Raw genomic sequence first — 13,008 nt, forward strand, 5'->3', positions numbered from 1 at the left:
GAAATTGTATAGATGGATTCCCAAAAGATGTTTGTCAGTTTCATAAGGTGTATCCTCAATTCAGACAGTTTGGAACAGAGAACCAAAATGCTACTTTAACCTAGGTGAATGGACCTGGGTGATATGCAGCTGCGAATGTTCCTGAACAACTTCATTTAAACAACAATTTAAAAAGCACAACTGTAACAATCCATGATACAACAAAAGTCTTTCTGTTTTTCTACAATGAATGAAAAAAAAGGATTTTGCTGCATTTTGCTGATGTTTAATGTTGTGTCACCAGAACAACAAGAAACTGCCTAGTGAGGACTTTCTACCCTGCATATAAATACCAACTTGTGTTAGGCAGCGAAACAGTCAGTTGATTACCAGACTCACTGTGTTCAAAATGGGAAAGGCAAGGGCTACTCAGTAAATGAACTAAATGAGAATCCTTCGTGAACACCTGAGCAACTAATAACACAGATATGTTTCTTCCCACAGATCATCTTCTACGAGGACAGGAACTTCCAGGGTCGGCACTATGAGTGCAGCTCCGACTCTGCCGACCTCTCCCCTTACTTCAGCCGCTGTAACTCCATCCGTGTCGAGAGTGACTGGTGGGTGTTGTACGAGAGACCCAACTACATGGGATACCAATATGTCCTGAGCAGGGGAGAGTATCCTGACTACCAGCGCTGGATGGGATTCAATGACACAATCAGGTCATGTCGCACCTACCCTTACGTAAGTTTCAAATTTTCAGGGGATTTGATTTATTTTCAGTTTGGCTCTGAAAATGGAGAATTTGCCTTGCTAGAGCCTAACTGTTATCAAAAAATGCCTGAATGTCTTAAATTGCAATGACATTTCAAGGTGGAGGAGGAGGTAGTGGTGAGTTTCTTAAGGAGCATTAAGGTGGACATGTTCCCAGGGCCTGATGGAATATATCCCTGGTAATTGAGAGAGGCAAGAGATGGGATAGTTGGAACCTTGATCAACATCTTTACGTCTTTTCTAGCTCTCTGGAGTATTACATTCAATTTTGGTCACACCGTTATCGGAATGATGTTGAATGTTTGGACAGGGTGCAGAGAAGGCTTTTCAGGATGCTGCCTGGTTTAGAGGGCATGTGCTGTAATGAGAGGTTGAGCAAACTCGAATTATTTTTCTCTGAAGCAGCGGAGTTCGAGGTTTATAAGATTATGAGAGGCATAGATGTAGTAGACGAACAGTATCTTTTCCCAGGGTTTAAATATCTCATACTAAAGGACATACATTTTAGGTGAGAGGGTGTATGTTCAAAGGAGATGTGAGGGAGAACTTTTTACACAGAATGAAGTGGGTGGTGGTATGAGCAGCCTAGGCTGTTATGAGAGGCAGGTATGTCAGGGACTTTTAAGAGATGGCTACATAGGCACATTAATGTGAGGGAAATGGAAGGATATGGACATTGTTTAGGCAGAAGGGATTAGTTTAGATGGCCATTTAACTCAAATAGCCAACTAAATTTAAATTTACTAATTTAATTGTTTGGGCACAACATTGCGGGCCCAAGGACCTTTTCCTATGCTCTATGTTCTATGTCCTAAATGCAGAATTTTTCCTATTTATTTTTACTGTCTTTTTATTTAACTTCCATTTGACCCAGCAGCAATGCTAGTTGGAAGCATATTTGAGGCATATAGTTAATGAAATGATCAAATTACATCTGACTCTATTTCCCATTGAAGTCGATCACCATTCTGTGAATAAGTTTTGAGATGTCATGTAAAATAGGTGAATACTCTATAAAACATCATGAATAAAACTCTGTGTTTCCTATTCCAGTACCGAGGTGGAAACTACAGAATGAGGATTTACGAAAGGCCTGACTTTGCAGGGCAGATGATGGAGTTCATGGACGACTGTTCCTCTGTCTACAATCGTTTCCGCTACCGTGACATCCACTCCTGTCAGGTGCTGGATGGTTACTGGATCTTCTATGAACATCCCAACTACAGAGGCCGACAGTACTTCCTGACACCTGGGGAATACAGGAGGTATAGTGACTGGGGTGGCTACAACTCAATGATCGGGTCCTTCAGGCGCATGAGGGACTTCTAAAAGTTGCTCTTGAAAATCTAATTTTATCTTGTTGAAATACTTATGGAGGCAATAAAATACCTTTGATGACACTATCAGCTCATTTGGTTCATTTCTTCTGATCCCACTGGACAGAATCCGGGATAGTAATCATAATCTGAGGACCACATTAAATTGTTTTACCTCAGTTGGTTCCAGTTAACAGATAACATTATGATGATTCATAAGAGGCTAAAAAATATAAAATTAATAGAAAGCTGTTCTCTGCCTCTTGTGTTATTGTGTTCATTGTGAGGTGCTGAGCTCCATTTTTTATTTATTTCTAGTGAATTTATTGAGTACAAATATCTACCTTTATGAGTTCTATTCTTCTGAGGGTTTTGTGAAATGACTTCACAAGAAATGAAACACCAGAGTTAGAGACGTGGATTGAAAGTGCACAGAAAGCAATGCTTTTCAAAGGTTCAATAGTTCATTTTATTGTCAAAGTATGCATGCACAATACAGCTCTGATATTTGTCTTCTCCAGATAGGTAGAAAATACAAAAAAAACAGGGATCTTGTTAACGGAAAATACATTAACTCTCCCCACTGAGGAAAAAGAAAAAGAAACAAACCCCTACCCTTACACAAAAACTAACAGAATGCCCACGTGGAAAATGGCAGTTGGAACATCAAAAACCACAAACCCTTAATCCCCTCCCTTGCACATAAAAACAGTGACAATAGCATCAAACCACTAACACCCTTACTCACAGAAAAAAAACAGTGACAATAAAATCAAATCCCCAACCCTCTCCTTTGCAAAAAAATCAGCGACTGTGACATCAAATCCCTCACCCACTCACATACAGAGAAAAACAAAAGAAAAACACCACATAGAAAAACACCAACAAGAACATCAGTCCCCAAATTCCAACAGCTTCCTCTCAGAAAAAGTAAAATTTTGACTGTCAGCCAATCAGAAACAAGAAAGAGATCACTGAAAACTGAAGGAGACCAATATAACATACAATCCAATAATCATATAAATCTCAGAATATTGAGGAAAGACCTGCCTTCAGCATTTGAGGAAAGCGGCTGCACGAACTCAGTCCTTCTGTGAAGAGCGACTGCAGTGCTGGGTCCGAATGCTGCTTGATCCAGCTACTGACCAACATTTGCTCTGTGGCCTCTATGGAGAGCATTCGGTGACCTCCTCTGCATTTGCCTTGATGCTTCCATCTTCCTCATGGTTCAAAATGGAGTCACTGATAAATGTGCCCCATCCTTGGTCTATTTGACGGAGCTTCTTGTGCTCTTGGTCCCCTTTTGGATCCTGTCTCTGGTCTTCCTGACGAGGCAGCTTATGCTTTCAGTCCTCTCCCGACACAGCAGAGCTCTAGATGATTCGACTGAATTCCGAACTGCACGTCACAGGCAATTTCTGTAACACAAAAAAAGACAAAAAGAACAAGCAGAAGATGTTGAGAAAGTGAAATAATTGAAGAAGTTGGTAATTTGGAAGAAGTCACCTGAGGAATTACAAACGTTTGTATTTGTTCATTACATCCTGACCAGAAGATTTACAAAACATTTTCCAAATTTAACTTTTTACTTTTACAAAACATGAAGAATTCTACCAAATTTGAAACTAGTGTAAACAACAAGATGACATGGAGAGAAATCTGCTGGAGAATTTGAACATATCTATGATTCTGTGTGGGTCTGCATTGTGAAGGATGAAATTTGAGGTGACTGAGGACAAAAGGGAAAAGAGGGACATGAGGAGCTAGCTTTTCACACAGAGTGTAATGGGGTATATGGAACAAGCTACCAAAAGAACTTGTAAAAGTTGGTACAATTTCAAAATTTAAAAGACATTTAGACAGGTACATGGATTGCAAATATGCACCAATGCATGTGAGACTTGCACTGCTGAGTAAATTGGTCAACATGGCTGAGTTGGGCTGAAGGGCCTGTTACTGTGCTATATACCTCCAAGACCCTAATACTCCTTGGAGAGAACCTTTCAAACTCTCAAACTCCACCAGAGAAAAGGACAAGGATATCAATAGCATGGAAACACCTCCACCTGGAAGTTGCCTCCAAGCCACACTCACACAATTGAAGACATGGGAACACTTAAAGTTACATTGGATATGTTAAAAGAAGTTATAAAAATTACCCACAACTGGAAAAGTACCAACAGTGATAATATTCATAATTATTGGTATAAAAATTTACTTGCCTTTATTCATACCTATTAAACACATGTCAACAATTTTCTTAACAATCTCAAAAAATGCCTGAAATTTTGATAGAAGTTACAACTTATGTCTTAACTAAAGGAGAAAACACAAATGAACCATCAAAATATTGTTCTATTGCTGGGTTACAAATGATGTACAAAATCGTATGCATCCCACAACTAATCACCACTCATTTAGATAACCACTATATACTTACTGAGGAGCAGAAAGGATGCTGTAAGGATGCAAAAGGATGTAAAGAACAACTGATAGTATATTCTGTAATTCTAAATCAAAGTGAGAGAACACAGACATTTTTGATTTTGCTATACCAAAGAGCATTTGATTATGTCCCACACTCATAGTGAAAAGAAGTTCTTAAAATATGTAAACTACACCCAATACTTGTGAAATTTCTTCAACATCTGATGAAGCATTAATGTACCATAATCACTCTATCTATTAACAACCAAAAAAGAACCACCATTATCAAAATAAAGTGAGGCATTTTCCAGGACTTCACTGTAAGCCTACTATGGTTTTGTCTAGCTTTAAACCCACTCTCTAATTTACTGAAATGGATGAAAATAGGACATCAAATCTGAAACAACCCAATAAATTACACCTTGACACGCATTCTATACATGGGCAATTTGAAATTATACACTCCTTCATCAGTAAAGCTAAAGCAATTAATTCAAACAGTAGAACAATTTTTGAAAGATGTAAAAATATACTTTGGACTGGATAAGTGCAGAACATTAAAGATAAAGAAAGGTGCAATAGAGCATATAGAACACAAAACCAACTGACTGAGGTCAACCTGAGTATCCAATGACTCAAGGAAGTATTGAGGCCAAGGTCTTGAAGCTTATTGATTCATTTTGAGGGGATGATAGTATTGAATGATGAGCTGCAGTCAATAAAGAGCATCCTGATGCATGCATCTTTGCTGTCCAGATGTTCCAGGATTGAGTTAACAGCCAATGGACTGGAGTCTGCTGTGGAGCTGTTATTCCAAAAGACAAATTGCAGCAGATCCAAATCACTTCTCAGGCAGTAACAAGAATGTTTCATAATCAATCACTCAAAACACTTTATCATTCTCGATGTAGGTGCTACTGGATGATGGTCATTGAGGCACGTTACCATGTTCTTCTTAGACCACTGCATAATTGGATCCTGCTTGAAGTAGATGGGTACTTCAGACTGCTGAAGCAAGAGGTTAAATATCTCACACAGTGAACACCCAGCCAGTTGATCAGCACAGGTTTTCAGTACTTGGCCAGGTTCCCCATCTGGGCCAGAAGATCTCTGTGGTTAACTCTCCTGACGGATGCTGTCACGTTGGCCTCAGTGACTGAAAATACAGGGTTATCGGGAGTTGTGGCAGTTTGTGATGGTTCTTACATGGAACATAGAAACATAGAAAACCTACAGCACAATACAGGCCCTTCAGCCCACAATGCTGTGCTGAATATGTACTTAATTTAGAAGTTACCTAGGGTCACACATAGTCTCTATTTTTCGAAGCTCCACGTACCTCTCCAAGAGTCTCTTAAAAGACCCTATTGTGTCCGCCTCCACCACTGTTGCCAGCAGCCCTTTCCATGCACTCACCACTTACTGCATAAAGAACTAACCCTGACATCTCCTCTGTACCTACTCCCAAGCACCTTAAAACTGTGCCCTCTCGTGTTAGTCATTTTAGCCCCGGGAAAATGTCTCTAACTATCTGCACAATCAATGTCTCTCATCATCTTATACACCTCTATCGGGTCACCTCCCATCCTCCGTCTCTCCAAGGAGAAAAAGCTGAGTTCACTCAACCTATTCTCCCCAATCCAGGTAACATTCTTGTAAATCTTCTCTGCACCCTTTCTATAGATTCCACATCCTTCCTGTAGTGAGGTGACCAGAAATGAGCACAGTACTCCATGTAGGGTCTGACCAGGGTCCTATACAGCTGTGACATTACCTCTTAGCTCTTGAAATCAATCCCACAGTGGATGAAGGCCAATACACTGTATGCCTTCTTAACCACGCAGTCAAACTGCGCAACAGTTTTGAGTGTCCTTTGCACACGGACTCAAAGATCCCTCTGATCCTCCACACTGCCAAGAGTCTTAACATTGATACCATATTCTGCCATCATACTTGACCTACCGAAATGAACCACCTTACACTTGTCTGTGTTGAACTCCATCTGCTACTTCTCAGCCTAGTTTTGCATCCAATCAATGTCCCACTGTAACCTCTGATGGCCCTCCACACTATCCACAACACCCCCAACCTTTGTGTCATCAGCAAATTTACTAATTCTTCCCACCACTTCCTCAACCAGGTCATTTATAAAAATCACGAAGAGTAGGGGTCCCAGAACAGATCCCTGAGACACACCACTGGTCATCGACCTCCATCCAGAATCTGACGCATCTACAACCACAGTTTGCCTTCTGTGGGTAAGCCGTTTCCCGATCCACAAAGCAAGGTCTTCTTGGATCCCATGCCTCCCTACTTTGTATGGGGTACCTTATCAAATGCCTTGCTGAAATCCATATATGCTATATCTACTGCTCTACCTTCATCAATGTGTTTAGTCACATCTTCAAAAAATTCAATCAGGCTCATAAGGCACGACCGGCCTTTGGCAAAACCATACTGACTATTCCAAATAATATTATGCCTCTCAAAATGTTCATAAATCCTACCTCTCGGGATTTTCTCCATCAACTTACAACCTCTGAAGTAAGAGTCACTGGTCTATAATTTCCTGGACTATCTCTACTCCCTTTCTTGAATAAGAGAACAACATCTGCAACCCACCGATCTCCGGAAAGTCTCATGTCCCCATTGATGATGCAAAGATCATCACCAGAGGCTCAACAATCTCCTCCTTCAGCTTCCACAGTAGCCTGGGGTATATCTCATCTGGTCCCGGTGACTTATCCAACTTGAAGATTTCCAAAAGCTCCAGCACATCCTCTTTCTTAATTTCTATATGCTCAAGCTTTTCAGTCTGCTGTAAGTCATCCCTACAATCACTAAAGTCCTTTTCCATAGTGAATACTGAAGCAAAGTATTCATTAAGTACCTCTGCTATTTCCTCTGGTTCCATACACACTTTTCCACTGTCACACTTGATTGGTCCTATTTTCTCACATCTTATCCTCTTGCTCTACACATACTTGTAGAATGCTTTAAGGTTTTATTTCATCCTGCTCGCCAAGGCCTTCTCATGACCCCTTCTGGCTCTCCTAATTTCATTTTTAAGCTCCTTCCTGCTAGCCTTATAATTTTCTAGAACTCTCACATTACTTAGTTTTTTGAACCTTTCGTAAGCTCTTCCTTTCTTCTTGACTAGATTTTCAACCACCTTCGTACACCATGGTTCTTGTACCTACCATCATTTCCCTGTCTCATTGGAACGTACCTATGCAGAACCCCATGCAAATATCTCCTGAACATTTGCTACATTTCTGCCATACATTTCCATGAGAATATCTGTTCCCAACTTATTCTTCCAAGTTCCTGCCTGATAGCTTCATACTTCCCTTTACTCCAATTAAATATGTCCTAATTTGTCTGCTGCTATCCCTCTCCAATGCTATGGTAAAGGTGATAGAATTGTGATCACTATCTCCAAAATACTCTCCCACTGAGAGACCTGACACCTGACCAGGTTCATTTCCCAATACCAAATCAAGTACAGCCTCTCCTCTTGTAGGCTTATCTTCCTGAACACACCTAACAAACTCCACACCAGCTAAACCTCTTGCTCTATGGAGATGTCGATCAGTATTGGGGAAATTAAAATCTCCCATCATGACAACCCTGTTATTATTGCACCGTTCCAGAATCTGTCTCCCTATCTGTTCCTCGATGCCCCTGTTACTACTGGGTGGTCTATAAAAAATACACAGTAGAGTTATTGACCCCTTCCTGTTTCTAACTTCCACCCACAGAGACTCAGTAGACAATCCCTCCATGACTTCCTCCTTTTCTGCAGCTGTGACACTATCTCTGATCAGCAGTGCCACACCCCCACCTCTTTGGCCTCCCTCCCTCTCCTTTCTGAAACATCTAAAGCCTGGCCCTCTAAGTAGCCATTCCTGCCCCTGAGCCATCTAAGTCTTTTTAATGGTTACAACTTTATAGCTCCAAATACTGTTCCACGCTCGAAGCTCATCCGCTTTGTTTATGATACTCCTTGCATTAACATCTCGAACTATCAATCTAAGCGCATCCCTTCTCTATCACCTGCCTATCTTCCCTCTTATACTGCCTACAAGATTTCTCTATTTGTGAGCCAAACACTTCTTCCTCCATCTCTTCAGTTTGGTTCCCACCTTCCAGCAATTCTAGTTTAAACTCTCCCTAATACTGTAGCATTAGCAAACATCCCCGCCAGGATATTCGTCCCCCTCAGATTCAAGTGCAAACCATCCTTATTGTACAGGTCATGCCTGCCCCAAAAGAGGTCCCAATGATTGAGAAATCTGAAACCCTGCTCCCTGTTCCAATCTCTCAGCCACGCATTATTCTTCCACCTCACTCTACTTCTATACTCACTGTCACGTGGCACAGGCAGTAATCCTGAGATTACTACCTTTGAGGTGCTGCTTCTTAACTTCCTTCCTAACTTCCTATAGACTGTTTTCAGGACCTCCTCCCTTTTCCTACCTGTGTCGTTGGTACCAATATGTACCACGACCTCTGGCTGTTCACCTTTCCAATTCAGGATATTGTGGACATGATCAGAAACATCCCGGACCCCAGCACCTGGGAGGCAAACTACCATCCGTGTTCCTTTCCTGCGTCCACAGAATCATCTGACTGACCCCCTAACTATAGAGTGCCCTATCACTGCGGCCATCCTCTTCCTTTCACTTTGTAAGAAGTGATAGTATTCAAACTCTGTCATAGCTGTTGAGCATCGTTCATTGATTCAGGTTTAGCCTGGAATTACCACTTCATTCGTGAGATGGCTTTCCAGAAATTGTACTTGGACCTCTTGTAACGTTCTTGTTTGCCAAACATGAATGCCTCTGATCTGGCTCTCAGCAGACTGCGGATATGAATCATCCAACACTTCTATATGGGGAAATCTCTGGCTGATTTTGTAGAAACACACACATCTGAGACCACTGACTTATCAGAGGCAATTATTGATTTATTGACCTTTTTCACATCAGAAAAATGAACTGAAAGGAATGGAATATCACAAGGGTAGTGAGGAAATCCAGAATGTGGAGGTAATTGAAATGCTGAGTGTATGTGTACAGTTCTTCAATGACAGGAGAGTGGAAGGCTTTGATTGTTCAACGTGTTCAACAAGAGAAGTGGAGCAAACATAATGAATGCGGGAGGTGGGAAAACTACAAGGAACTACTGCAAAAGGCAATATTAACTCACACGGAGGATCAAATGGATTATGAAGGGAGAGGCAGCAGTAAATATTGAAGACAAATCATGTTTGACTCATCTGGCTGAATTTACTGATGAAAGAATGGAGGCGGCGATTAGTGTTGTGTAGAAGAACCTGTATAGATGGATTCTCAAAAAATGTTTGTCGGTTGAATAAGGTGTATCCTCAACTTAGGCAGTTTGGGAAAGAGAACCAAAATTCTACTTTGACCAAGGTGAATGGACCTGGGTGATACGTAGCTGTGAATGTTCCTGAACTGTTTGGTTTAAACAACAATTAAAATGATAAGAAAGCACAACTGAATGAATCCACGATGCAACAAATGTCTTTCTGTTGTTTTTTGACAATAAATGAAAAAAAAAGATTTTGCTGATGTTTAATGTTGTGTCATCAGAATAACAAGAAAATGCCTAGTGAGGCCTTTCTACCCTGCATATAAATACCAACTTGTGTTAGGCTGTGAAACATTCGGCTGGTTACCAGACTCACTGTGTTCAAAATGGGAAAGGCAAGGGCTACTCAGTAAATGAACTAAATGAGAATTCTTCATGAACACCTGAGCAACTAATAACACAGATATGTTTCTTCCCACAGATCATCTTCTACGAGGACAGGAACTTCCAGGGTCGGCACTATGAGTGCAGCTCCGACTGTGCCGACCTCTCCCCTTACTTCAGCCGCTGTAACTCCATCCGTGTCGAGAGTGACTGGTGGGTGTTGTACGAGAGACCCAACTACATGGGATACCAGTATGTCCTGAGCAGGGGAGAGTATCCTGACTACCAGCGCTGGATGGGATTCAATGACTGTGTCAAGTCCTGTCGCAGTTACCCACCTGTAAGTTTCAATTTTTTTTCAGGGCACTTGACTTTTTTCAGTTTGTCTCTATAGATGGAGAATTTGCCCAGAAAGTGCCTAATGGGTTTCAAATATGCCTGTGTGTATTAACATTAGATTAGATTAGATTATGAGGACACTCAGTCTTCGTTTATTGTCATTTAGAAATTCATGCATTAAAAATGATACAATGTTCCTCCAGAGAGATATCACAGAAACACAGGACAAACCAAGACTAAAACTGACAAAACCACATAATTATAACATATAGTTACAACAGTGCAAAGCAATACCATAATTTGATAAAGAGCAGACCATGGGCACGGTAAAAAAAAGTCTCAAGTCGCGATAGCCCCATCATCTCACGCAGACTGTAGAAGGGAGAAACTCTCCCTGCCATGGACTCCAAGCACCGCAAACTTGCCGATGCATTGGAAGCACCCGAACGCAGCCGACTCTGAGTCCGTCCGAAAACTTCAAGCCTCCGACACCAAGCACCGAGCATCATCTCTGCCGAGCGCTTCGACCCTGCCCCGGCCGCCGAGTAACAAGTAAAGCCGCGGACTCGGGGCCTTCCCCTCCAGAGATTCTCGATCACACAGTAGCAACGGCAGCGAAACAGGCATTTCAGAAGTTTCACCAGATGTTCCTCCGTGCTCTCACATCTGCCTCCGTCAAATCAGGATTGTGCACGGCACCCTGCTTGACAGATAACAGACATCATCATCACTGGAGTGGCCGCTGCAAGCGGCGTCGCAGTGTCATCTTCTCCTCCCATCGGGCATTTCGATGTGAAATGGAAGTAGTGTTGAGTCTCTTAAAGAGCAATAAGGTGGATAAGTCTTCACATCTTTCCTACAAATCTGGAGTATTGCATGCAGTTTTACACTGTTATATGAATGATGGTGAGACTTTAAACGATGCAGAAAAGGCTTATCAGGATGCTGCCTGGATTAGAGAGATTGTGCTATAATGAGAGATCAGAAAAACTTGGGTTGTTTTCTTCTGGAGTGGTGGAGTTTCAGAGGGAGATCTGATAGAGATTTATGACAGGCATAGTTAGAGTAGAGAGACAGTATCTTTTACCGGGTTTAAAATATCTCATACCTGATGACAAACATATAAGGTGAGAGGGTGTGAGTTCAAAGGAGATGTGAGGAGCAAGTTTTTTACACAGAGAGAGGTGGGTGTCTGGAATGGACTGCCCGGAGTGATGATGGAGGAAGATACATTTGGAACTTTTAGGAGATGTTTGGATAAGCACATGAATGTGAGGGAAGTGGAAGGATATGGGCACTGTTTAAGCAGAAGGGATTAGTTTAGTTGTCCGTTTAAGTTAAATAGCCAACTAACCCTTTACATTTTCTAATTTAATTAGTTGGGCACAACAGTGTGGACCAAAGAGTCTGTAACTGTGCTCTACTGTTCTATGTTCTATGTTCTAAGTGCAGAATTTCTCATATTTATTTTTGCTGTTTTCTTCTTTAACTTCTGTTTGAACCAGCAGCAATGCCGGTTGGAGGCATCCTTGAGGCAAATAATTAATGAAATGATCAAATTACATCTGAATTTATTTCCCATTGAAGTCAATGTCTAGTTTGTAAAATAGTGCTCAGATGTAGTGTAGAATGAGTGAATGATTTACAAAAGACCACTACTAAAGTTCTGTGTTTCCTATTCCAGTACCGAGGTGGAAACTACAGGATGAGAATTTACGAGAGGCCTGACTTTGCAGGACAGATGATGGAATTCATGGACGAATGTTCCTCAGTCTACGATCGTTTCCGTTACCATGACATCCACTCCTGTCAGGTGATGGATGGTTACTGGATCTTCTATGAACATCCCAACTACAGAGGCCGACAGTACTTCCTGAGACCCGGGGAATACAGGAGATACAGTGACTGGGGTGGATACAACTCAATGATCGGCTCCTTCAGGCGCATGAGGGACTTCTAAAAGTTGCTATTGAAAATCTGATTTTGTCTTGTTAAAATATTTATGGAGGTAATAAAATACCTTTAATGACACAATCAGCTCATTTGGTTCATTTACCCTGATTCCACTGGAAGTCCCAGTATAACAGAAATCATAATCTGAGGTCCACATTAAATTATTTTACCTGAGTTGGTTCCAGTTAACAGATAACATTATGATGATTCATCGGAGGCTGAAAAATCTAAAATGAACAGAAAGTTGTTCTTTGCCTTTGTGTCCATTGTGTGACATTGTGCTCCATTTCTGAACTTATTTCCAGTGAATTAAATTAGTTCAAATATCTATCTTTATGAGTTTCATGATTCTGATGGTTTAGTTAAGTGACTCGGATTGGAACAACACAGGAAGCAACGCTTTTCAAAGCTTCAAACGTTCATTTTATTGTTGAAGTATGGTTGCACAATACAACTCTGATATTCATCTTCTCCAGATAACCATGAAATACCAAAG

At 41.2% G+C, this 13,008-nt stretch overlaps 1 protein-coding gene across 1 annotated transcript; it reads left to right on the plus strand.

Annotated features, from left to right (window-relative positions):
- The first annotated feature begins 486 nt into the window (after positions 1–486).
- Positions 487–12,519, plus strand: LOC134348454 (gamma-crystallin S-1-like). Its single transcript, XM_063051869.1, has 5 exons — positions 487–730; positions 1,817–2,081; positions 5,374–5,406; positions 10,338–10,560; positions 12,244–12,519. The coding sequence occupies exons 1-5, from the start codon at positions 628–630 to the stop codon at positions 12,517–12,519; spliced, it is 900 nt and encodes a 299-aa protein (XP_062907939.1). The 5' UTR covers positions 487–627.
- Positions 12,520–13,008: the final 489 nt, after the last annotated feature.

Source organism: Mobula hypostoma, chromosome 6 (assembly GCF_963921235.1).
Source record: "Mobula hypostoma chromosome 6, sMobHyp1.1, whole genome shotgun sequence".
Classification (NCBI taxonomy): Eukaryota; Metazoa; Chordata; class Chondrichthyes; order Myliobatiformes; family Myliobatidae; genus Mobula; species Mobula hypostoma.

Excerpts from the sequence above, each read along its gene's own strand:
- LOC134348454 (XM_063051869.1), top strand. The coding sequence starts at position 628 with ATGGGATACCAATATGTCCTGAGCAGGGGAGAGTATCCTGACTACCAG. Across the intron at positions 731-1,816 it reads TCGCACCTACCCTTACGTAA|GTGGAAACTACAGAATGAGG; the intron begins GTTTCAAATTTT and ends TCCAGTACCGAG. Across the intron at positions 2,082-5,373 it reads TTCAGGCGCATGAGGGACTT|ATCAATCACTCAAAACACTT; the intron begins CTAAAAGTTGCT and ends GAATGTTTCATA.